This window comes from Theropithecus gelada, chromosome 6, assembly GCF_003255815.1.
Source record: "Theropithecus gelada isolate Dixy chromosome 6, Tgel_1.0, whole genome shotgun sequence".
Lineage (NCBI taxonomy): Eukaryota > Metazoa > Chordata > Mammalia > Primates > Cercopithecidae > Theropithecus > Theropithecus gelada.
Window position 1 is genome coordinate 40,574,623 of NC_037673.1, and position 26,575 is coordinate 40,601,197.

General features: G+C 38.9%; 1 protein-coding gene and 1 pseudogene across 1 annotated transcript in view; one reads left to right on the forward strand and one right to left on the reverse strand.

The window, feature by feature from the left end:
* The window catches only part of C7 (complement C7), an 80,856-nt gene that overhangs the window by 49,023 nt on the left and 5,258 nt on the right, over positions 1–26,575 (forward strand). The window contains exons 11-16 of the mRNA XM_025387451.1: positions 164–392; positions 1,576–1,747; positions 4,381–4,468; positions 7,036–7,168; positions 21,336–21,527; positions 25,663–25,753. Coding sequence (XP_025243236.1) covers positions 164–392; positions 1,576–1,747; positions 4,381–4,468; positions 7,036–7,168; positions 21,336–21,527; positions 25,663–25,753 — 905 coding nt within the window. The remainder of the gene's footprint in view (positions 1–163; positions 393–1,575; positions 1,748–4,380; positions 4,469–7,035; positions 7,169–21,335; positions 21,528–25,662; positions 25,754–26,575) is intronic.
* LOC112626128 lies at positions 10,451–11,359 on the reverse strand (annotated as a pseudogene).

Here is a 26,575-nt window from a genome sequence, read left to right on the forward strand (position 1 = left end):
AAGAGAGTGCACTGTTTTCTTTTGTATTTGAATAAAAAACAATTGTAACAAACTTACCAGTGGCTTTTGATTTTGTTTTAATGAGAGTCGTGCCTAAACATGAAAAGCAAAATATTCTTGCCTAAATCCCTGATTACTGACTATGATGTCTTTATTTCTATAGCTGACACCTTTATATGAGCTGGTAAAGGAAGTACCTTGTGCCTCTGTGAAAAAACTATACCTGAAACGGGCTCTTGAAGAGTATCTGGATGAATTTGACCCCTGTCATTGCCGGCCTTGTCAAAATGGTGGTTTGGCCACTGTTGCGGGGACCCATTGTCTGTGCCATTGCAAACCATACACATTTGGGGCGGCGTGTGAGCAAGGAGTCCTCGTAGGGAATCAAGCAGGTCAGTGGGGTGAATTTTCTCTAGTCACCCTGTACACACTGAAAGGGAATTACCCTGTTTCTCTGCTCCTTGAGATGCTTCATCTTTGAAGAGATGAAATCTCAAATGAATTTAGAATCCTCCTTCCCTTTCCTACTTTCAGATTATAGCTACTGTGATTAAGGCTCTTTGCTGTTATCTCTATTTATCCATCTGAACTAACAGCCCCACTGTGCCCTCCACTTCCCATTCTCTATTAGAAGAGTTACGATTAAAACACCTTCATCCTCTGTAATTATCTCAATAAAATTTTGCTGTAACAAAGGTCTGTGAACTTGTATATTTGCATTGCCTAACCTTTCTGATGGCATGCTCTTTGAAACATTTCTATTTCTTATCTGTATGATGTACTATCAATCACTCACAAATATTTGTTGAACATCTACTTTGTGCTCTACAGTGTACATGGTGCTTCAAGCACTTGGTACAGGGCTATGTGAAATGGACTTTATGAGTAGTCAAAGTATGACTACAATCTATATACTTTTGTTTCTATGGTTATTTACATGTCTGTCTCTTCTAGAATGCTCATTACTTAAGGTCAGGGTTGTTTGATTTCTTTCTTTATTCCCAGAGCTTGACAAAAGGCTTCATTCATAGAAGTCCCTAAATGAATGATAAATGAATAAATATAAGACTAGACTAAAGAGGCTTATAGACAAGCATTACAAAGGCATCTTTATCCCCAAATGTCTCTCCAAGTGGCCTGTTCTGGTAAATTAAAATTGTACAACTGTGATTCATTCCTTTGTGGCTTGGATTTCCCCTTATCTGTTAAAATGGAAGCACCCCCTTCTGCTATCTAATTAAATAGAATGGTAACAGATTTCCAGCCCATCTCCATTCACTGTTGTGAGAAGTAAATAAATGATACAATGTACATAAAAGTGCTTTGAAACAGTTGTAAAATAATCAACAAATAAAGGATATTATTGCAAGAGGTTCACTAAGGCAACCTTAATATGGACATTCCTAGTCTGTGTGTAGAGCCATTCTGAACATTGTAGAAAACCTCAATGAAGGTGAAGGTAATCAATATCCAGAATGATCTCTTCCTCCAGTTAACTTGTTAGCAGGAAGCATAGCACTAAGTTCCCAAGTCCTCTTTAAGAACTTATTGATCAACCTCTTTCTCATCTTGTAGGAGGGGTTGATGGAGGTTGGAGTTGCTGGTCCTCTTGGAACCCCTGTGTTCAAGGGAAGAAAACAAGGAGCCGAGAATGCAATAACCCGCCTCCGAGTGGGGGTGGGAGAACCTGCATTGGAGAAACAACAGAAAGCACACAATGCGAAGACGAGGAGCTGGAGCACTTGAGGTAATGGAGACCCGACCCCCTGGCAGTTGCATAGAACACAGTGCCCTCTTCAGTTAGCGTGGAACACATGATTGCTGCTGTCAAGAGATAGAGAGATAAAAAAGTTAAATGGCTATTTTTTACCAGGGACTGCTTTGTCCCTCAGCACTAGGGTGAGTTGAAGGAGCTTGCTCTGTGTGCTTCAGGTTTTCCTGAAACAAGTGTTACAAAAGGCTGGGTAATTGGGAAGTAGTCCAGCTGAGTGGATACGATCATTCAATCATTTGTTTTGGCCACCTACTTGCTGTGTGACGTTGGGCAAGTTACTGGCCACATCTCTAAAATTAGCATGATAATAGCAGATAAACTGATACTAAGATTATCTGTTTATTGTTATTGTCAGAATTAAATGAGATTAGCACACAAAGTTTGTATTACTTTTCAGATATACCATTCTTACTCATTTATTTTTTGGATTAAGCATAGAGCCAGTTGCTTGAGATGGAGAATATCTTGGTGGGTGAACCCAGTAGCCTGGCACTAACTTCCCATTTGTCAGGACCCTGCAAAAGCCATCTCAGAAATGCTCAGTTGATGAATCATAGCCCTGGGTCAGAATTCTTTATGCCGCACCCTACATTCTCCATAGTAATTTTTGCAGACTGGAGTTGGCAATATGTTCTAGTAAGATAATTCGAAGGTCATGTGAATTGAAGAAAGAGATGAGGTGTTTGGGTATCTGGTAGAAGCATAGGGAGGTGGGAAGCCTTATTCCTAAATCTTCGATGCCTTGTAATCCAGCATTCATCAGTATATCTTGACTGAGGAAGCTGACAAGCACGTGAATTATGGTGGGAAGAGGATGCTGGCTGCTGTGCTCATGTTTCTGGGAGGATGAGGGTCTGGGAGGAGATCTCTGAGAGGATGCATTTTTCCTGCTTTTCAACATAAAGCTAGGGGGAGAGGCACATCCTAAGAAAGGCATTGAAGAGATTTCTCACTCTTGGTGCTCAGGGGAGGGGAAGTATCTTCCTTCTCAGTACGAATAGGAAAATTAAACTTGCCACAGTTTCCTCAAAGCGTGGCAAGATTATAAGGAACTCAGCTGAGAAGGAGGCCACACTCCCAGTCTATTTGTACTACTTTCTCTCAGATTTTGTGTCTCTGGAGTGGAGATAATATTAATGTTATTTTGACCTTAGAGGCATCATACATTTACCTTTCAAAGAAGTTTATATAATTTCTTGAAGTATAATTTGTCTATTATTTTTTGATCTTGCAGTTTTTTTATTGCTGTTTTCCATGCAGAAGCTGATAAGGACAGTATAAAAATAAACTATTAAAAATGTTAAAAAAAACTTAAAGTATAATAATAATAAATAAATTAAAAAAAAAAACTTGAAAAAAAAAAAAAAGAAAGAAAACCATTGTTTAATGACAGATGTCATCGTTATCAGTATCTTTATTACAGGCTCCCTCAAGAGATGGTCATAGTGATGGTAAAGTGTCAGGATTGGCATTTGTGGGATGATATTAGGACTTCTCCCATCTTACTTTTACGTTTAAGATTTACTCCAAGCCTTACTAAAACTTGCCTTCACCAAATAATGTGCTTTCATTTATACACGTTCAGAAAGAAATGTAGACACTAAGACTTCCTATTTCTTTATTGCCTTGTGAGAGGTAGAAGGTGCACAATTGTAGGAGCCTAATTGACTAGATGTAAATCCAATTTTGGTATTTATTAGTTCATAATCTTGGACAAGTTATTCAAACTTTCTGTGCCATTGTTTTTTCCATGTATCTCATGGTGTTGCTGTATGAATTGAGATAATACACATGTGCAGAGCAACTGCCATGGTGCCTGACATATAGTAAATGCTTAGTAAAAGGTAGTTATAATTTTGTGTTACCTCTCTTTTGGGGTCACTAACTCTAATTAATTACCTTCCTTTTTTTTTTTTTTTTTTTGAGATGGAGTCTCGCTCTGTCACCCAGGCTGGAGTACGGTGGTGGGATCTCAGCTCACTGCAATCTCCGCCTCCCAAGCTATGGAGATTCTCCTGCCTCAGCCTCCTAAGTAGCTGGGATTACAGATGTGCATCACTGTACCTGGCTAATTTTTGTAGTTTTAGTAGAGATGGGGGTTTTACCTTGTTGGCCAGGCTGGTCTCGGAACTCCTGACCTCAGGCTATCTGCCTGTCCTGACCTCCCAAGGTGCTGGGATTACAGACGGGAATTGTCGCTCATCGCCCAATACCTTATTTTCAATACAGAATTAATTCTGTATTAAATGAATTTCAGACCCAAACAGCAAGAGGAAAAGTAGGTTTTGAAGCAGGTGACCTCTAGGAAGCAGAAAGTACTATGCTGGCCAAGAGACTTTCTTTTTCTTTTCATTCTTTCTGTTTGTTTTTCATACTACTGACCCAGCAGCTATTGAAATCACTGTCTTTTGTTAGCTTGAGTTTATGTTTGAGTTTTCTACCACAGGATGTAAGCAGATATTTGGTTCTAAGAATGACAAAAATATTACACCAATGTACTTAAATGAATAGAGTTCCTTCAGATACAAAGGAGAAATCCAATGGAATGCAAAATAATAATTACACTGTGCAAATCAATCATATTAATTCCTTTTTTTTCCTTCCAGGTTGCTTGAACCACATTGCTTTCCTTTGTCTTTGGTTCCAACAAAATTCTGTCCATCACCTCCTGCCTTGAAAGATGGATTTGTTCAAGTTGGTTATGAAAGATATTTTTTTCCTTTATAATGCTCCAACTTCTATCTCTCTACTGAGCCCATAACCTATTCTCTTCTTTCATGGTGAAGCCGTGCAAAAAATATTTTATATGTGCATATTAGTTTTAGTGGTGAGGGTTTTAGTGTGTGACTTTTTTTCTTTGGCCCAAGGTGATCTGAACTCTGCAGAAGGCAGTGTATCTTCTGTGGTGTGGGAAATCAATACTGCCACTCAGTGAATCAAAAATGTCATCATGCCAGAGGGCTGCTAAACATTGCCACTGGAAACACCAAACTGCGAATCTGCAAGCTTACTCTTTAACTTACAGAACTTCTCTTATTTTTGCCACTGAGAGAAGGCTTTTCCCCTGCTCATAACTGTAGGCCCTGGGATGAAGTATTAGGTTTATTCCAGGAGTCAATAAGACCGTTAGCTAGTGTCTAGTGAGATATGCATCATTCTACTTTGAGCAATTGAAGCTTCCTGTTCAGGAAAGAAGAGTAGTCATCTGCCATTTGTCATTCTAGGGACTTTTGTTGTTCTTGGCTTTTGGGACATTTTAGTTAATGCTACTCTCAGTCTTTATGATGAGGCTTTGGCCTGAAGCCCCAGTGGTGCCTCTTCATGGCTCACACAGGATATTGTTCTTGAGGACTCTCTCTGTTACCAGCACTGCTTTGCTCACGAGGGCTTTTGCTTTTCAAATCTCAGGCCCTTTACCATGCATTCACTAAAAATTTACTGAGGTTTCCCCAAATGTAGGCTCTATTGAGAGATGAAAGTTGTGTGTTCGTGGTGTATGTGTTTGTGGAGAGAGAGAGAGAGAGAGAGAGAGAGAGAGAGAGAGAGAGAGAATGAACCTAGCATCTCTACCACGCATTCTGTCCTACCATAGTCACCATAATTCATGGAGCTCCTGAATGGAACATATGCTCAGAGAATAGGCCAAGCAAACTCATGCACGTTAGCAAGCCATGAGGCTGCTGTCCCCAACTGCAGTGCATGTGGTGTCCTTTTAGGAGCCAAGAGTCCCAAGTATTGCTCTATGGACTGGCTGCATCCGAATTTCTCAGGGAACTTAAAACTAGAGATGACTGTTTCTCCCTTGTCCTCCACATTTTCTGATTTGATAGGTTGGGAGTACAGCCTGAGAGTCTATTTTTTAATTTCTACAAGTGATTATGATCTACAGCCGTGTTTGTGCACTGTTGAATCAGACTTCCTCATATAAAAGTTTTTGTTTTGTTTTGTTTTTGAAAGGTAGAGGAAGGAATAGGATCATGAGTCAAAAGAGAAGATGTGCTCCTCCCCATTTCCCTCAAACCTCAGCATCAACCTGGCCCATTCTGTTTCCTACTAACTTCCATGATTGAGCCAGACTGGGCCAGGAAGTGCATACTGACAATGGGAAGGAGATACCAGGAAATCTTGTTTAATCCCTAAAGCAGAGCTGGTCAAGGTCTGAGTTCTAAGCCCTCTCCTAGGCTTGAGTTTTTTCACCATCCCCTTGGGTGGAAGAAAATGAGAAGGGTAAGGAAAGAGAGACCCCGAGTGAGTGTGATTACCTTTCATTCCACCCCCAGCTCAGACTTCAAATTCCTCCTTGCTTCAACATGAAAGCTCACTTCCTGGCATTATAGGCTAGTGAAATGTTCTTGAATCTGACCCAGCCCCAGCAGCATTCCATATATATGGTGCGGAGTAGGAGGTTAGGATGGGAGAAGATCAACATTTTGCTTCCCCTAAAAGTTATCAGTGAGAAACTTAAACTTTCATGAACATACTGATAGGACTGGAAAATTTCTGGGTGTTCATGCTGGCATTTTATAGGCAGTATTGTCAATGAACAGCTCATAATACCTTTTTTTTTTTTTTTTTTTTCAGAGAGTGACAGAGTCTTGCTTTGTCACCCAGGTTGGCATGCAGTGGCACTATCTCGCCTCACTGCAACCTCTGTCCCCCGGGTTCAAGTGATTCTCATATCTCAGCCTCCTGAGTAGCTGGGACTACAGGCATGCACCACCAAGCCCTGCTAATTTTTGTATTTTTGTTAGAGAAAGGGTTTTGCCATGTTGGCTGGGCTGGTCTCAAACTCCTGACCTCAGGTGATCCACCTGCCTGGGCCTCCTGGAGTGCTAGAATTACAGGCATGAGCCACCATGCCCGGCCTGGTAATACCTTAATATGAAGAGCTGACTGACAAAGATGTTCTCCAAATCTGATAAAGAACTGATTTTTCCTAAAAGTAAAAGAAATTAATTGGACAGTGTCCAAATAATTTTAATAGAATGTAATTTTAGTAGAATGCTTAGTATAGTCCTTGGTATTATGGGAGCAATCAATACATTATAGACAGTGGTATTAATAGTTTTATTTCAATTAATGGTGGTGCTAGTCTTATTGACTATACAGAGGAAAATGTTTTTATAGACACTTTTCTGAATCAGTTATTTAAATGCAGCTTGCCTGATGATTATGATTTATAGACCAAATGTACATAAAGAAAACTTTTGTTAATGCAAAATAGACAAACTCTTTCTTTTTCGTCTTTTACTTTTGTTTAGGATGAAGGTACAACGTTTCCTGTGGGGAAAAATGTAGTGTACACTTGCAATGAAGGATACTCTCTTATTGGAAACCCAGTGGCCAGATGTGGAGAAGATTTACGGTGGCTTGTTGGGGAAATGCATTGTCAGAGTGAGTGGTGTCAGTTGTATATAATTTAGGATGAGAAAATTACGTGGAAGAGAATGAATCAAGCTAAATAACACTCACCATATGGCCCATGTAAGTCTGATATGATCCTCTCCTGTAAGTCTGATATGATCCTGTTCAAGTTTTAGAAGCCACTTGAATAAGCCCTCCGCCTTCTCTAGTTGGTAATGTTTCCGTTCAGTGAGGTCAATTTTATTGCAATATAAAACTTTCTGGTGCAAATCAGAATAGGCCAGGGAACTCTCTTTAGATGAAGACCATAAGGATATTCTTTAGAGTTCAGTTACTCAGGATGTACCACAATCAATCAACTTTCTTAAATGCTTTGCATCCTATTCTATTCGGAGAAAGGCATCTGAATAATAGCTTCTGCATGCTGTACCACCCTAAGACTACTCTGGCTTCCATCTCACTTGCAATATAAGTTTGTCAGCAAATAAATAGGCCAAGCTGTAAGGATACATTTTTCCTAAATCAGTGGCTCTGTGCTATATGAGGAAAGCCCTAGTGTACAAACACACATATATATATTTCTCCCTTTGGGAATATACCTATTGTGAAATTTCTGAGTAATTGGGTATTCATACATTGGGTATATATACATTTAGATTTAGTGGAGGCTTCCAGCCTTCCAAGTGGTTGTACTGATTTACATCTCTAGCATAATCTGATACGTCAAGATTGCTTTATGTCCTTACACTTGATAGCATCAGCCATAGTGGTCAGTGTATAGTGAGATATATATATGTGTGTGTGTGTGTGTACGTGTGTATTTGTATTTGTTTTTTTTTTGAGACAGAGTCTCACTCTGTTGCCCAGACTGGAGTGCAGTGGTGCCATCTCAGCTCACTACAACCTCCACATCCCAGGTTCATGTGATTCTTGTGCCTCAGCCTTCCAAGTGGCTGGGACTACAGTTGTGTGCCAACACACCCTGCTAATTTTTTGTATTTTTAGTAGAGACAGTGTGTCACCACGTTGACCAGGCTAGTCTTGAAGTCCTGAACTGAGGCAATCCACCCATCTTGGCCTCCCAGAGTGCTGGGATTATAGGCGCGAGCCACTGTGCCCGGCCTATTTTTATATTTTTTCTAATGACTAATAATGTTAAGCTTGTTTTCATATGTTTGTTGGCCATTGGTTATATTCTTTGGAGAAATGGCTGTCCATGTCTTTTATCCATTAAAAATAATTGGTTTGCCTGTCTTTTTCTTTTTTTTAATTTAATTTTTAATTTAATTTTTGTTTTTTATTTCCATAGTTTTTTGGGGAACAGATGGTGTTTGGTTACATGAGTAAGTTCTTTAGTGGTAATTGTGAGATTTTGATGCACCCATCACTCAAGCAGCATACACTGCACCCAATTTGTAGCCTTTTCCCCCTTATCCCCTTCCCACCATTTCTCCCTAAGTGCCCAAAGTCCATTGCATCACTCTTATGCCTTTGCATCCTCAGAGCTTACCTCCCACTTGTGAGTGAGAACAATGTTTCGTTTCCTTCCTTCCTTCCTTCCTTCCTTCCTTCCTTCCTTCCTTCCTTCCTTCCTTCCTTCCTTCCTTCCTTCCTTCCTTCCTTCTCTCTTTCCCTCTTTCCCTCTTTCTCTCCTTCTCTCCTTCCTTCTCTCCTTCACTGTCTCTCTTTTCTTTCTTTCCTTCTTTCTTTTCTTTTCTTTTCTTTTCTTTCTTTGAGACAGAGTCTCTCTCTGTCACCCAAGCTGGAGTGCAGTGGCATGATCTCAGCTCACTGCAACCCCTTGCTCCTGGGTTCAAACGTTCAAGCAATTCTGCCTCAGACTCCTGAGTAGCTGGGACTACAGGCGCATAATGCCACAACCAGCTAATTTTTGTATTTTTAGTAGAGACAGGATTTCGCTATGTTGGCCAGGATGGTCTTGAACTCTTGACCTCTTGATCTGCCTGCCTCGGCCTCCCAAAGTGCTGGGATTACAGGTGTGAGCTACCGCGCCTGGCCCAATGTTTGGTTTTCAATTCCTGAGTTACTTCACTTAGAATAATAGTCTCCAGTCTCATCCAGGTTGCTGCGAATGCCATTAATTAATTCTTTTTTATGACTGAGTAGTATTCTGTCATGTATATATACCACAGCCTTTTTATCCACTTGTTCATTGACTGATGGGCATTGTCTTTTACTTATTAATCTCTCTCTCTCTCTCTCTTTCTCTTGGAATCCTTAAGCAGAAACAAATGAAATACAATATGAATATAAATATTTGCTAGTTGGGAGTAATAAAGCCAAAAGTTTATTCTTAGAAAAGATTAATAAGAAACTTCTACTTGAAGGGCTTCTTTTCCTTTATTATAAATCTACTGATGAAACATTGTCCCAGTTTTTGTTTATCTAAAGTGTCTGTCTTTCACCTTGACTTTTCAAAGGATTTTTTTTTTTTTTTTTGAGACAGAGTCTCACTTATCACCAGGCTGGAGTGCAGTGGCGTGATCTCGCCTCACACTGACCTCCGCCTCCTGGGTTCAAGTGATTCTCCTGCCTCAGCCTCCTGAGTAGCTTGGACTACAGGCGTGCACCACCATGCTCAGCTAATTTTTGTATTTTTAGTAGAGACAGGGTTTCACTATGTTGGCCAGGATGGTCTCTCCATCTCTTGACCTCGTGATCTATCCACCTTGGCCTCCCAAAGTGTTGAGATTACAGGCATGAGCCACCACGCCTGGCCAGGATATTTTTATTAGGTAAGACATTCTAAGCTAGCAGTTGTTTTTTATTTTAATTAATTAATTATTATTTTTTTGAGACGGAGTTTCATTCTTGTCTCCCAGGCTGGATTGCAATGGTGCGATCTTGGCTCACTGCAACCTCTGTCTCCCAGGTTCAAGTGATTCTCCTGCCTCAGCCTCCTGAGTAGCTGGGATTACAGACACCCACCACCACACCCAGCTAATGTTTGTATTTTTAGTAGAGACACAGGGTTTCTTCATGTTGGCCAGGCTGGTCTCAAACTCCTGACCTCAGGTGATCCCCGCCCCTCGGCCTCCCAAAAGGCTGGGATCCCAGGCATGAGCCACCATGCCTGGCTGCTAGCAGTTATTTTTTTAAAGTCGTTTGAAGATATTATTAATATTACATTGCCCTCTGACAATTGTTTTCTAGGGAAAAGTCAACTTTTAGTCTTGCAATTTTTTCTTTGGAAATGATGCCTTTTCTCTCTGACCACTTTCAAGAAGATTATTAGTAATTATTATAGTTTTTGCTTTTTCAATAAGTTTATTGTCCTTATCTGAAAAATCCTCATGAAAAATTGTTTGGTTTAGCTCTCAGCAGCCTCAGAGCTCTGAGGAAGTTTGCCTTATTTTGAGCTAACCTATCTTTCTTCTGGACAAGTGACATTTTGGGAAGGTTCCACTTCTTTTTAACTTCTTTCTTGGTCTTCTTTTCATGGACTGGAATGTCTCGTATAGCACCATGAACCTTCTTATACATCTCCTCCATCATGTCTGGAGTTACGCCATTCTTTATGTATTGAGAGAACTTTTTCTTGTAAGCATCTTCATCTTCTTTCCTTAAGTAGTGCATGCAATCTGCAACATTCTGGCCCATGATGTGATTCCGGTGTGGTTCTGCATTTAATTTCTTGCTTTCAGAATCATAACCAGGGACTTGTTTGGTACTGTGAGGGATAGATAAGCCTCCATCCACAGCTCCCTTTAGGGTGCTAAAAACTTTATTGCCACTGGTAGTTCTGGCCAGACCTGCATCCAGATAGCAGGTAAAGGCACCCGGCTGACCATCGATACTTTTCACATTGTATTCATCTCCAGTCAACTCCACTTGGCCTTCATAGATCCTGTCCATGCCAAACCTATTGAGAAGCCTGCGGGCCAGCAGCAGGCCAGTACAATATGTTTTAGCATCATTTGTCAGGCCAATCTTCACACCGTATTTTGGCAGTTTATGTGCATACACTGCACAGACTATCATGATACAGGACTAAGCATTCTGACAAATGATACCTCTGTTTGTTACACAAAGTATCATCCTGTATTTGGGTGTGCTGTATTTATTTTTATCCGGTATCACCAAGCATTTCCAAACATAGTAATCAGTTTTACCCTCTTGTCATCTTCTAAATTTCACTTAGTATCTTTTAAAGTAGGCCTTATTATTAACAACTTTAACAAACCCCATCCTGTGGAACAGAGACCTGCATTTGTGGTTTGACAGAGACCTGCAGGCCAGTAGTGCTAGGGTACGTAAAGGGTATTATTAATTATTTTTTGCTTTTGGTTTTCATCAGCAACTTTATTCTGGTGTTCCTAGGTATAATTTTCTTTACATTTTTCCTGGCTGATATTCAAAGCACTTATTGAACCTGTGCTTTAAGTCCTTTGTCAGTTTTAGACGATTACTTAACCATTACATCCTAAAACATTGCTTCTGTCCCATTCTTGCTCACTTGTCCTTATGAGACACAAATTATACATTTTTTGGACCATTATATATATATATATTTTATTATATTTTAAGTTCTAGGGTACATGTGCACAACGTGCAAGTTTATTACATATGTATCCATGTGCCATGTTGGTGTGCTGCACCCACCAACTCATCATTTACATTAGGTATATCTCCTAATGCTATCCCTCCTTGCCCTCCTCCCCACAATACGACCGGTGTGTGATGTTCCCCTTCCTGTGTCCAAGTGATCTCATTGATCAATTCCCACCTATGAGTGAGAACATGTGGTATTTGGTTTTCTGTTCTTGCGATAGTTTGCTGAGAATGATGGTTTCCAGCTGCATCCATGTCCCTACAAAGGACACAAACTCATCCTTTTTTATGGCTGCATAGTATTCCATGGTGTATATGTACCACATTTTCTTAATCCAGTCTGTCACTGATGGACATTTGGGTTGATTCCAAGTCTTTGCTATTGTGAATAGTGCTGCAATAAACATACGTGTGCATGTGTCTTTATAGGAGCATGACTTATAATCCTTTGGGTATATCCCCAGTAATGAGATGGCTGGGTCAAATGTTATTTCTAGTTCTATATCCTTGAGGAATTGCCACACTGTTTTCCACAATGGTTGAAGTAGTATACAGTTCCGCCAACAGTGTAAAAGTGTTCCTATTTCTCCACATCCTCTCCAGCACCTGTTGTTTCCTGATTTTTTAATGATTGCCATTCTAACTGGTGTGAGATGGTATCTAATTGTGGTTTTGATTTGCATTTCTCTGATGGCCAGTGATGATGAGCATTTTTTCATGTGTCTGTTGGCTGTGTGAATGTCTTCTTTTGAGAAGTGTCTGTTCATATCCTTTGCCCACTTTTTGATGGGGTTGTTTGTTTTTTCCTTGTAAATTTGATTGAGTTCTTTATAGGTTCTGCATATTAGCCCTTTGTCAGATGAGTAGATTGCAAAAATTTTCTCCCATTCTGTAGGTTGCCTGTTTACTCTGATGGTAGTTTCTTTTGCTGTGCAGAAGCTCTTTAGTTGAATTAGATCCCATTTGTCAATTTTGGCTTTTGTTCCCATTGCTTTTGGTGTTTTAAACATGAAGTCCTTCCCCATGCCTATGTCCTGAATGGTATTCTCTAGGTTTTCTTCTAGGGTTTTTATGGTATTAGGTCTAACATTCAAGTCTCTAATCCATCTTGAATTAATTTTCGTATAAGGAGTAAGGAAAGGATCCAGTATCAGCTTTCTACTTATGGCTAGCCAATTTTCCCAGCACCATTTATTAAATAGGGAATCCTTTCCCCATTTCTTGTTTTTGTCAGGTTTGTCAAACATCAGATGGCTGTAGATGTGTGGTATTATTTCTGAGGGCTCTGTTCTGTTCCATTGGTCTATATCTCGGTTTTGGTACCAGTACCATGCTGTTTTGGTTACTGTAGCCTTGTAGTATTGTTTGAAGTCAGGTAGCATGATGGCTCCAGCTTTGTTCTTTTAGCTTAGGATTTTCTTGGCAATGCGGGGTTTTTTTGGTTCCATATGAACTTTAAAGCAGTTTTTTCCAATTCTGTGAAGTCATTGGTAGCTTAATGGGGATGGCATTGAATCTTTAAATTACCTTGGCAGTATGGCCATTTTCACGATATTGATTCTTCCTATCCAGGAGCATGGTATGTTCTTCCATTTGTTTGTGTCCTCTTTTATTTCACTGAGCAGTGGTTTGTAGTTCTCCTTGAAGAGGTCCTTTACATCCCTTGTCAGTTGGATTCCTAAATGTTTTATTCTCTTTGAAGCTATTGTGAGTGGGAGTTCATTCATGATTTGGCTCTCTGTTTGTCTGTTACTGGTGTATAAGAATGCTTGTGACTTTGCACATTGATTTTGTATCCTGAGACTTTGCTGAAGTTGCTTATCAGCTTAAGGAGATTCTGGGCTGAGACAATGGGGTTTTCTAAATATACAGTCATGTCATCTGCAAACAGGGACAATTTGACTTCTTCTCTTCCTAACTGAATACCTTTTATTTCTTTCTCTTGCCTGATTGCCCTAGCCAGAACTTCCAACACTATGTTGAATAAGAGTGGTGAGAGAGGACATCCCTGTCTTTTGCCAGTTTTCAAAGGGAATGCTTCCAGTTTTTGCCCATTCAGTATGATATTGGCTGTGCGTTTGTCATAAATATCTATTATTTTGAGACACGTTCCATCTATACCAAATTTATTGAGAGTTTTTAGCATGAAGGGCTGTTGAATTTTGTCAAAGGCCTTGTCTGCATCTATTGAGATCATCATGTGGTTTTTGTCTTTGGTTCTGTTTGTATGCTGGATTACGTTTATTGATTTGCATATGTTGAACCAGCCTTGCATCCTAGGGATGAAGCCCAGTTGGTCATGGTGGATAAGCTTTTTAATGTGCTGCTGGATTCGGTTTGCCAGTATTTTATTGAAGATTCTTGCATCGATGTTCATGAGGGATATTGGTCTAAAATTCTCTTTTTTTGTTGTATCTCTGTCAGGCTTTGGTATCAGGATGATGTTGGCCTCATAAAATGAGTTAGGGAGGATTCCCTCTTTTTCTATTGATTGGAATAGTTTCAGAAGGAATGGTACCAACTCCTCCTTGTACTTCTGGTAGAATTCGGCTGTGAATCCTTCTGGTACTGAACTTTTTTTTGGTTGGTAGGCTATTAATTATTGCCTCAATTTCAGAGCCTGCTATTGGTCTATTCAGGGATTCAACTCCTTCCTGATTTAGTCTTGGGAGAGTGTAAGTGTCCAGGAAATTACCCATTTCTTCTAGGTTTTCTAGTTTATTTGCATAGAGGTGTTTATAGTATTCTCTGATGGTAGTTTGTATTTCTGTGGGGTTGGTGGTGATATCCCCTTTATCATTTTTCATCGTGTTGATTTGATTCTTTTCTCTTTTCTTCTTTATTAGTCTTGCTAGCAGTCTATCAATTTTGTTGATCTTTTCAGAAAACCAGCTCCTGGATTCATTGATTTTTTTGGAGGATTTTTTTGTGTCTCTATCTCCTTCAGTTCTGCTCTAATATTAGTTATTTCTTGCCTTCTGCTAGCTTTTGAATGTGTTTGCTCTTGCTTATCTAGTTTTTTTAATTGTAATGTTAGGGTATCAATTTTAGATCTTTCCTGCTTTCTCTTGTGGGCATTTAGTGCTATAAATTTCCCTCTACACACTGCTTTAAATATGTCCCAGAGATTCTGGTGTGTTGTATCTTTGTTCTCATTGGTTTCAAAGAACATCTTTATTTCTGCCTTCATTTCGTTATGTACCCAGTATCATTCAGGAGCAGGTTGTTCAGTTTCCATGTAGTTGAGCAGTTTTGCTTGAGTTTCTTAGTACTGAATTCTAGTTTGATTGCACTGTGGTCTGAGAGACAGTTTGTTATAATTTCTGTTCTTGTACATTTGCTGAGGAGTGCTTTACTTCCAATTATATGGTCAATTTTGGAGTAAGTACGATGTGGTGCTGAGAAGAATGTATATTCTGTTGATTTGGGGTGGAGAGTTCTGTAGATGTCTATTAGGTCTGCTTGGTGCACAGTTGGGTTCAATTCCTGGATATCCTTGTTAACTTTCTGTCTCGTTGATCTGTCTAATGTTGACAGTGGGGTATTAAAGTCTCCCATTATTATTGTATGGGAATCTAAGTCTCTTTGTAAGTCTCTAAGGACTTGCTTTATGAATCTGGTTTCTCCTGTATTGGATGCATATATATTTAGGATGAATTCCTGATGAATTGATCCCTTTACCATTATGTAATGGCCTTCTTTGTCTCTTTTGATCTTTGATGGTTTAAAGTCTGTTTTGTCAGATACTAGGATTGCAACCCCTGCTTTTTTGTTTTCCATTTGCTTGATAGATCTTCCTCCATCCCTTTATTTTGAGCCTATGTGTGTCTCTGCCCGTGAGATGGGTCTCCTGAATACAGCAAACTGATAGGTCTTGACTCTCTATCCAATTTGCCAGTCTGTGTCTTTTAATTGGACTATTTAGTCCATTTACATTTAAGGTTAATATTGTTATGTGTGAACCTGATTCTGTCATTATGATATTAGCTGGTTATTTTGCTCACTAGTTGATACAGTTTCTTCATAGCATCGATGGACTTTACATTTTGACATGTTTTTGCAATGGCTGGTACCTGTTATTCCTTTCCATGTTTGGTGCTTCCTTCAAGGTCTCTTGTAGGGCAGGCCTGGTGGTGACAAAATCTCTCAGCATTTGCTTGTCTGTAAAGGATTTTATTTCTCCTACACTTATAAAACTTAGTTTGGCTGGATATGAAATTCTGGGTTGAAAATTCTTTTCTTTAAGAATGTTGAATATTGGCCCCCACTCTCTTCTGGCTTGGAGAGTTTCTTCCGAGAGATCTGCTGTTAGTCTGATGGAGTTGCTCTTCTTGAGGACTATCTTTGTGGCGCTTTCTGTATTTCCTGAAATTGAATGTTGGCCTGCCTTACTATGTTGGGGAAGTTCTCCTGGATGATATCCTGCAGAGTGTTTTCCAACTTGGTTCCATTTTCCCCGTCACTTTCAGACACATCAATCAGACATAGATTTGGTCTTTTCACATAATCCCATATTTCTTGGAGGCTTTGTTCATTTCTTTTTACTCTTTATTCTCTACACTTCTCTTCTTGCTTCATTTCATTCATTTGATCTTCAATCGCTGATACTCTTTCTTCCAGTTGATTGAGTCGGTTACTGAAGCTTGTGCATTTGTCACGTAGTTCTCGTGTTATGGTTTTCATCTCTATCAGTTCTTTTAAGGTCTTCTCTGCATTGACTACTCTAGTTATCCATTCATCCATTCTTTTTTCAAGGTTTTTAGTTTCTTTGCGCTGGTTACGTAGTTCCTCCTTTAGCTCTGAGAAGTTTGATCGACTGAAGCCTTCTTCTCTCAATTCGTTAAAGTCATTCTCCATCCAGCTTTGTTCCGTTGCTGACGATGAGCTGCATTCCTTTGGAGGGTGAGATGCGCTCTGATTTTTTGAATTTCCAGCTTTTCTGCACTGCTTTTTCCCCATCTTTGTGGTTTTATCTGCCTTTGGTCTTTGATGATGGTGACATACTGATGGGGTTTTGGTGTGGGTGTCCTTTCTGTTTGTTAGTTTTCCTTCTAACAGTCAGGACCCTCAGCTGTAGGTCTGTTGGAGTTTGCTTGAGGTCCACTCCAGACCCTGTTTGCCTGGGTATCAGCAGCGGAGGCTGCAGAAGATAGAATATTGCTGAACAGCGAGTGTTGCTGTCTGATTCTTGCTCTGGAAGCTTCATCTCAGGAGTGTACCCTGACATGTGAGGTGTGAAGTGTCAGTCTGCAACTCAGTTGAAAATGCAGAAATCACCCATCTTCTGTGTCACTCACACTGGGAGGTGGAGGCTGGAGCTGTTCCTATTTGGCCATCTTGGGCATGCCGACCATTATATTTTTTAACGTCCTTTTTTGTTTATTTGTTTTCCATCTTTTCTCCCTCTGTTTCATTCTAAATATTTTCTTTTTCTTTTTATTATTTTTTTATTTGTTACAGTTTATTGTGCAGGCTGTAGTGCAGTGGTGTGATCTCGGCTCACTGCAACCTCTGTTCCCAGGTTCAAGCGATTCTCCTGGCTCAGCCTCCTGCATAGCTAGGACTACAGGTTGCAGCACTGCATCTGGCTAATTTTTATATTTTTAGTAAAGATGGGGTTTTGCCATCTTGGCCAGGCTGGTCTTGAACTCCTGACCAAAAGTGATCTGCCTGCTTTGGCCTCCCAAAGTGCTGGGACTACAGGCATGAGCCACCACACCTGGCCTCATTCTAAATATTTTCAATTGACCTATCTTCCAATTTATTAATTGTCTGTATATTTCTCTATAATCTCCTTTTAAGAACTCTATTATAGAGTTTGAAATTTTATCAATTTTATTTTTCAACTTAAAAAACAATTTTATATATATGTATATTTTCAAGACAAGTTTTACCCCTGTCACTCATCCTGAAGTGCAGTGGTGCCATCTTGGCTCACTGTAATCTTTGCTTCCTGGGCTCAAGCAATTCTCCTGTCTCAGCCTCCTGAGTAGCTGGGATTATAGATGCTTGCCACAGTGCCCAGCTAATTTTTGTGCTTTTTAGTAGAGACAGGGTTTCACCATGTTGCCCTGGCTGTTCTCAAACTCCTGAGCTCAAGTGATCTGCCTGCCTCAGTCTCCCAAAGTGCTGGGTTTATAGGTGTGAGCCATCGTGCCTGGCTATTTTTCAACTTTAGAGGTTTCATTTGTCTACTTTGTTTTTGCATAGTGAATTTTTAAATTCATAACTTCATTTTTAGAGCAGTTTTAGCTTACAAAAAATTGAGTAGAAAGTACAGAGAGCTCCCATCTACTTCCTTACTTCCCAGTCAGTTTCCCTATTAGGTATTAATATCTTCCATTAATGTGGTTTATTTATTATAATGAATGAGCATATATCTTACATTATTATATTTAAAAATATTAAAATTTTTTCTTAAAATATTTTTAAGCAATATTTTGATATGTGCAAATAAGAGTAAATAACACATTAATTATTTCAAACATTTATGTTTACTGTTTTATATTTTCTAATTCTCTGTTGTAATTTTCCATCTTGTCATTTAAAAAAATATATTAATTTCAGTTGTTTCAGGGTCTGTGTCTGTTAATTTCATTATTTAGATAAGTCTGTTACTCTAAGTCTGTTTCTATTTTTTTTTTTGGTTAGAATTTGGCCAATTATTTTCTTTTTGAATGTTAAATTAGTTTTATTTGAATGTCATACTTTACATATGAAAATTTAAAAATTGGATGATGCTATCTTCCTCTAGAGAAGACTAACTTTTGTTCATGGCAACCAGCGAGGATGGCTTATGTCTGGGTTATCTCTATTCCAAGGATGTGGCCATTAAGGGATTCCAACTGAAGGTATGGGCTTCCTACCTGGCCCCTTCTTTTTGACAGGACTGTACTCTAAGTTTTAAAACCCTGGTCCTGTCAGACTGTTAAAAACTTTTTATCTTTTTAGCCTCTGAGCTAAAGTTTTCTCCTCAGTCTAGCAGCTTTTCAGCATATTTTCTTTTCTTTTTTTTTTTTTAATTTACAAATACCTCAAGGAAAAATGTGTTACCAAATGTAAATGTAATCACCACATTAGATTTCCCTTCTCTCTGAAATCTTGGACTTTCAAACTTACGCTGCCTTGTTAGTGCTCCAATTCTTTCAGAAATATTTTTCCTTTTCATTTTGTACAGTCTTTCTATTGTTCGTTTTGGTAGGAGATTTATTGTTAAAACAGCAAACGCATTGGAAACAAGCAACTTCAATACTAGATTATGAAGTTTTGGAGGGCATAAGATGTGACTTGTACCTTGCTGTGTCCCAAGCAGTACACAACATATTTGGCAAAATATGGGCACTCAAAAAATGCTGTGGATTTTTGTATATATTCATGGGGTACTAGCTCAATTTTGCTACACTGATATATCTCATTGTGGTGAAGTCAAAGCCTTCAGTGCATCCATCAAATGCTGTTTTTGAATGAATAAATGAATGAATGGGTTTTCTGATGACAATGCTGTAAAGATACAGCAATACTTTGTAGAATATTGTCCAAAGTCTGTTAGAGATATTAGCGAGATTTTTTTTTTTTTAAATCGTGAATTCTGACTTGCTGTTTATGCTATGTGTCTTTTTTCTTTTTCTCCGTTCTTTTTTGAAGTAAGCAATTTGAGCTAATGAATGTAATTGAGTGAGAAAGAATATGGATGAAGAATTAGGGAACACTGAACACTTTTATGTCTGCAAGGTTAAAGGTGGTGCTTTAGCTGTGTGTGGTGGCATGTGCCTGTGATCCCAACTACTCAGGAGGTTGAGTCAGGAGGATTGCTTGAGCCTGGGAGTTTTTAATTAAAAAAAATTTTTACTTTAAGTTCTGGGATACATGTGCTGAATGTGCAGGTTTATTACATAGGTATACATGTGCTGTGGTAGTTTGCTGCACCTATCAACTCATCATCTAGGTTTTAAGCCCCGCATGCATTAGGTATTTTTCCTAATGCTTTCCCTCCCCTTTCCCCCATCCCTTGACAGGCCTCAGTGTGTGATGTTCCCCTCCCTGTGTCCATGTGTTCTCATTGTTCAACTCCCACTTATGAGTGAGAACATGCATTTTCTGTTCCTCTGTTAGTTTGCTGAGAATGATGGTTTCCAGCTTCATCCATGTCTCTGCAAAGGACGTTAACTCATTATAGTATTCCATGGTGAATATGTGCCACATTTTCTTTATCCAGTCTATCATAGATGGCCATTTGGGTTGGTTCCAAGTCTTTGCTATTATAAATAGTGCTGCAATAAACATACATGTGCATGTGTCTTTACAGTGGAATGATTTATAATCCTTTGGGTATATACCCAGTAATGGAATTGCTGGGTCAAATGGTATTTCTGGTTCTAGATCCTTGAGGAATCGCCATACTGTCTTCCACAATGGTTGAAGTAGTTTAAACTCCCACCAACAGTGTAAAAGCATTCCTATTTCTCCATATCCTCGCCAGCATCTGTTGTTTCCAGACTTTTTAATGATCACCATTCTAACTGGTGTGAGATGGTATCTCATTGTGGTTTTGATTTGCATTTCTCTGGTGATCAGTGATGATGAGCATTTTTTCATGTTTGTTGGCCACATAAATGTCTTCTTTTGAGAAATGTCTGTTCATATCCTTTGCCCACTTTTTGGTTGTTTAAGTTCCCCATAGAGTCTGGATATTAGCCCTTTGTCAGATGGATAGATTGCAAACATTTTCTCCCATTCTGTAGGTTGCCTGTTTACTCTGATGATAGTTTCTTTTGCTGAGCAGAAGCTCTTTAGTTTAATTAGATCCCATTTGTCAATTTTGGCTTTTGTTGCAATTGCTTTTGGTGTTTTAGTCATGAAGTCTTTGCCCATGCCTGTGTCTTGAACAGTATTGCATAGGTTTTCTTCTAGGGTTTTTATGGTTTTAGGTTTTATATTTAAGTCTTTAATCCATTTTGAGTTAATTTTTGTATAAGGTAAAAGGAAAGGGTTCAGTTTCTGTTTTCTGCATATGGCTAGCCAATTTTCCCAGCACCATTTATTAAGTAGGGAATCCTTTCCCCATTGCTTGTTTGAGCCCAGGAGTTTGAGACTGTAGTATACACTGATTAAACCTATGAATAGTCACTGCTCTCCAGCCTGGGCAACATAGAGAGACCCTGTCCCTAAAAAATAAATAAATAAATAAAAGTGGTGTTTTAATAATTTCAGATGGCAAAATATCTAACTGGATGAAAGTTAATGAAACTGAAATGAATACAGCCCAGGAAAATTCTGATGGAACATCACTAGAGTACAGAAATAAGTGACAGTTGTGAAAAGTTTGGTTTCAACAGTAGGCTGGGCATGAGGACTCTACTGGGGCTGTTCATTTTAAGTTGTCACATCGTTTTGAGGGGAGGGATGGGAGAGGGGGAGCTGTTTTGGTTTTAGTTATTCATTGGTCAATTACATGCCAGGCTCTGTGTGATATGTCTTTCAGTCCACCCTAACAGTGAACTCACGTCTTCTTCCTTGACCTCTAATATGAAAAAGCAGAACAAGCGTATCAGCATCACATAAGCCTTTTTAAAAAGATGGTTTAGGAGAGCAATGACCCTTATATTTTGCTCTCTTTTATCTTTAGAAATTGCCTGTGTTCTACCTGTACTGATGGATGGCATACAGAGTCACCCCCAAAAACCTTTCTACACAGTTGGTGAGAAGGTGACTGTTTCCTGTTCAGGTGGCATGTCCTTAGAAGGTCCTTCAACATTTCTCTGTGGCTCCAGCCTTAAGTGGAGTCCTGAGATGAAGAATGCCCGCTGTGTACAAAAAGGTGAGTGGCTTCTGTGTCTATCCAAGGACACTTGTACCCAGGCAAGTGAGAGTCCTTGTGGCGACCTTCATGGTACTGTATCTCCATAGCTGTGAGTCATTCCCTCCATTCTTGCTCCCTAAAATGGAGGTCAGCTTGTAGACTGAGTAACAGATTTTCTTCACATGGCACAGAAAGACTCATGAATGTAAAGGAAGGCAAGGATAGCCTGGTGATTCTGAAACTTTTAACTTAAACCCTCCTTGTGAAAGATTAGCTTTATATCTGTTATGGTGCCAAGACAATAAAAGATTTTTAAATCCTGTTTTTTGTTGTTGTTTCCTCTTGATTTTTTTTCCTCTGCATTTTTCTTAAGTACAGAGTTGAGATCATAATTTATTTAAAGTTCTGTATGTTTTATTTTTGGGCTTTCAAAGAGTTTATCAGTATTTCTGAAATTGAAAATTTAGAAAGCATTTTTATTTAACACTTTAAAGCAGACATTATTGAAGGAAAAGTGTTGTGATTCATGAAGTTGTTCTTAATGTGGAAACCCAAAAATCCAGTATTTTAACACCAATAAAATTTTAAAAAATGGTCTTTTAAGAACCTAAGGTAGAAAGGGTTTAGAAAGCCAAATTATTTCTTTTTAGAGGTAATTTTAGATGAGATGGATTTGTTTGAAAATAACCCATTTATTCTCTGTTTACATTTTTTAAATAAATGGAAAATATTATATTTGTGACAAAAATGAGAATGAAGAAAAACTCACTTGCATATTATTTTATTGATGTTATCTCTCTAGTATGTGATTTTTAATTAAGCACTGAAATTTATTTTTAATAGTGAGGATGAAGGACTAGATTTCATATGTGATGGTGTGAAATGAATTAGATGTTTCTAACTAAGTTCTCCATGCAGCAGGGTATGGAACACTCAGATACTGATGGTAGATATGGGTTGTGATGTTAAGTGGATGAGAGGCAGAACAATGGGCAAGGTGCAAGTCCTTGGAGTGCCCTTCCTGCCTGTCCTGATGTGCTCTTAAGTTGTCAAAGCCCATCACAGGGGACAGTTGTTTTGTGTTCTGTAAACACTGAAGTATAAATATGAGTTTACTTGGGATATTTAAAGTAATGAACCAGTACTTATAATTCTAAAATGAAAGAGAACAATATACAGTTGATGAGGTTGCACTTTTGTTCCGAATGAGATTGTAGACTAGTCTGTCTAAAATGCTACTTCAGCTATTTTATGGCACAGCTTGGTATGAAGTTTCTTTTACCCAGTAGAAAATTCTATTAAAGTGGGTTTTAATTAAGGATGTTTTTCAGATCTGTGTGTTTTTCTGAAGATGTGAATAATAGTAACTATTTCCAAGCCTTTAACAAACAAAAAAATCCAAGACTTACTAGCCTCCAAAGTTGATGTTTTAAAATGTTGGCTGTTCTAGTATTTAGTCTTTTTTTTTTATTGTAGTGAAACATACATAGCATAACATTTACCATTTTATCCATTTTTAAATGTGTAGTTCAGTGGCATTATGTAATTCCCATTGTTGTGCAACCATCACCACATTTTTTTTCATCTTCCAAAACTGAAGCTCTATATCCATTAAACATTAATTCCTCACTTTCTCCTACTGTCCTTGTAGTTAGTCTTGATGGGAAGAAATTTGCTTTGAAAATAGCAAAAGCACATATTTTGGTGGACCTTAAGAGTGTGTTTATTTGGTTAACCAAGTTGTAAAGTAACAAAGCTATGTTCTTCTTAAATGCAAAAATTCTTTGGGCTAGGTAATTCTATCATTTTTTTTCACAAAGACATTAAAGACATTATACATATATACACACTTTTTTTTTTCAATCTCAACTCACTGCAAGCTCTGCCTCCCGAGTTCACACCATTCTCCTGCCTCAGTCTCCTGAGTAGCCGGGACTACAGGTGCCCACCACTATGCCCAGCTAATTTTTTTGTATTTTTAGTAGAGATGAGGTTTTACCATGTTAGCCAGGATGGTCTCGATCTCCTGACCTCGTGATCCACCTGCCTCAGCCTCCCAAAGTGCTAGGACTACAGGCATGAGCCACTGCGCCCGGCTCGACATTATAATAATTTAAGCAAACTTTTAAAATCTAAAATTTCAGGATTTGTCCTAAATTTTTAACCACAGTGCAGAACTAATTTACATGGCTTGATGATTGATCTTAAGTTTTGGTACATCTAGATTAAGGCTTCTCAACCTCAACGCTATTGAAATTTTAGTCTGATAATTCTTTGCTATGGGAGCCTCTTCTGTGCGTTGCAGGGTATTTAGCAGCATCCCTGGTCTCTACTTACCAGTAGCATCCTCCTATGCCAATAACATTCTGCAGTTGTAAAAACCAAAGATGTCTCTAGTGATTTTCAGATGTCCCCTGGGGCACAAAACTGCCTCTGGTTAAGAAGCACTGATGTAGATAATACTATTTTTAAAAAACTTCATTTTGGAATAATTTTAGATTTCAGCAAAGTCACAGATATAATTTCTACACACCCTTCACCCATCTTCCTTAATATTAACATCTTATATAACACAACTTGGTTAAAACTAAAAAATTAATATTAGTACAATGCTATTGACTAAACTACACACTTTATTCAAATATCTCCTTTTTTTTTTTTTTTTACCACTAATGTCTCTTTTATGTTCTAGGGTCCAGTTCAGGGTACTACGTTGCATTTAGGATAATACCATTTTAAAGAGAAGTGTTTTTTGTTTGTTTGTTTTTTGTTTTTTGCTTTTATTTTGAGACAAGTTCTTGCTTTGTTGCTCAGGCTGGCTGGAGTGCAATGGCGCAATCTCGGTTCACTGCAACCTCCACCTCCCGGGTTCAAGTGATTCTCCTGCCTAAGCCTCCTGAGTAGCTGGGATTACAGACACATGCCACCATGCCCGGCTAATTTTTGTATTTTTAGTAGAGACAGGGCTTCACCATTTGGCTTGGCTAGTCGCAAACTCCTCACCTCAAGTGATCCACCTGCCTCGGCCTCTCAAAGTGTTGAGATTACAGGCGTGAGCCACCGCGCCCAGCCAAGAGAAGTGTTTTAATAATGAGTCCTGTTATTGAGACTGCTAGCCATGGCAGGCATACTTCACATTGCCACCATTTTTACAGGTTTATGAATGTTCACAAGATTGTAATGTCATGTCCAAAGCTCTTGAATTTTCCAAAGGCAGTATTCCATAGTCTGTGTATACATAAAAACATGCTCTTCAGATAAACTACCTTTATAGATATAGTAAATGACTATCTAGTTTTATGATGCAAAAGTATATGGCAATGAATTTCATTGTAATAAAGCTGTTAGGAGGTGAAAAAAATCAGGATGTTTTTAGATCATTCCCATTGCAATCAGGGATAGGTGAGGGGATGGTAGTCACATTATGCTCTTCTAAGCTGGGCCAGGGTGTTTACCTGTCAAAATGGAAATGATGACTGAATTGTCATTTTCTACAAAACACAAAGTTACAGAAAGGATTTTATTAATGTAAGGACCTCCAGACATTTATTCACTGTTGAGGGAGACCACTTAGACATTCATATGTAAGAGGCTATTGCAGATCTTCTCAGCATTCCGGGGAGTTCTCCATGTATAAGTCAAGTGATGTTGCTGCTTTCTGCCTCATTATGGGCAAAGCAGGCAGAATACAGTCCATACAACAAACAGTTTATAAGCACCAGCTTCTTGAAAGGGAGCCACTTTATTTTCCTTGGATGCAGATCAGTGTAGAATTAAATCCTGCCTGGGCCAATTTGTTAAATGTGTGAAGTAGTAACAACTTCCTAACTTTTTTTACTCTTAATTTTCTGATTTCTTAGGTGGGCATTTGTTAGGGAGGCATAAATATCCCCGTGTATAAAAAGTGCATGACAATTATAAATGCTCACGAGACGGTAGCTATTACTACCAATGCAGTTATTTGTAATGTGGCTCTTGAAACTTTCTGTAGCTTGCAAAATGTATTACAGCTTGATTATTATTACTATTGTTACGCGCAAATGCATTGCAGTTTGAAAATACTACAGACCCTGGTCCAGCAATTCAAATAACACCTTGTTTACTATGAAGAAGCTTTTCTCCTAATGACCACGTCTCCCCTATCCTTTTTCAGACAATCCTTTAACACAGGCAGTGCCTGAATGTCAGCGCTGGGAGAAACTGCAGAATTCAAGATGTGTTTGTAAAATGCCCTATGAATGTGGGTAAGTGCCGCCTTATCTCACTTCCCTGTCTTATTTTATTCATGATAAGGGATAATTTGTTAGATGCTAGTCTCTGTTGGATGGAAGGTGTAGCTTACCAAGAGTTAAGGGTCTTTGTTTGCATTTTGACGTAGTCCCATCTGCTGCCTGTTATTTGGCTGGATCACTAGGGTTCACAGCCATGACATTAAGCGTTTTCTAACCTGGCTAGTGGAGAAGGCTGCAGGACTACTTGAGCACTGCTTGTTTCATATATAAAATGGAGCAAAATGACAAAATTGTCAGCTGAGGATTTAGAACTTTAGAGGATTAGAGGATTAGAACTGAAATTCCTTTGGGACATAAACTCTTAAAGCGATACTGATAGGGAAACAGCAGCTTCTTTTGTTGATTCTTGAACCATCTTCTCTAGATTTACACTGTTAAGAATGCCACCATCTTGAAATCATTCCATTGTAGGAGGATATCTGAAGTAGTTAGTACATGTTTGTGTCATGGTCCTAGTAGAATAGCGATGGCACAATTAAATTAGGACAAGAAAAGTTTTATTAGTGGGAATATTTACAAAAATGTGAAGAGAGGAAAGGAAATTACAAGTCCCATGGCAGTATTCCTAGACTGCCAACAGCTTGACCGTATAGTCATATCCGGGTCCAAGGAGTAAGGAGAGGGACATTCAGGCAAAACTGGAGACAGAGAGGGCTGTGTGGAGATAGCCCTGAGGAGGAGCTGACACTCTCATTTTAGGGACCTCAGAGATCCCACAGGCATGAGCCAGGGGAATAAACACCTCAACTGCACTCTCTTTCCTGCCCCGAGTCT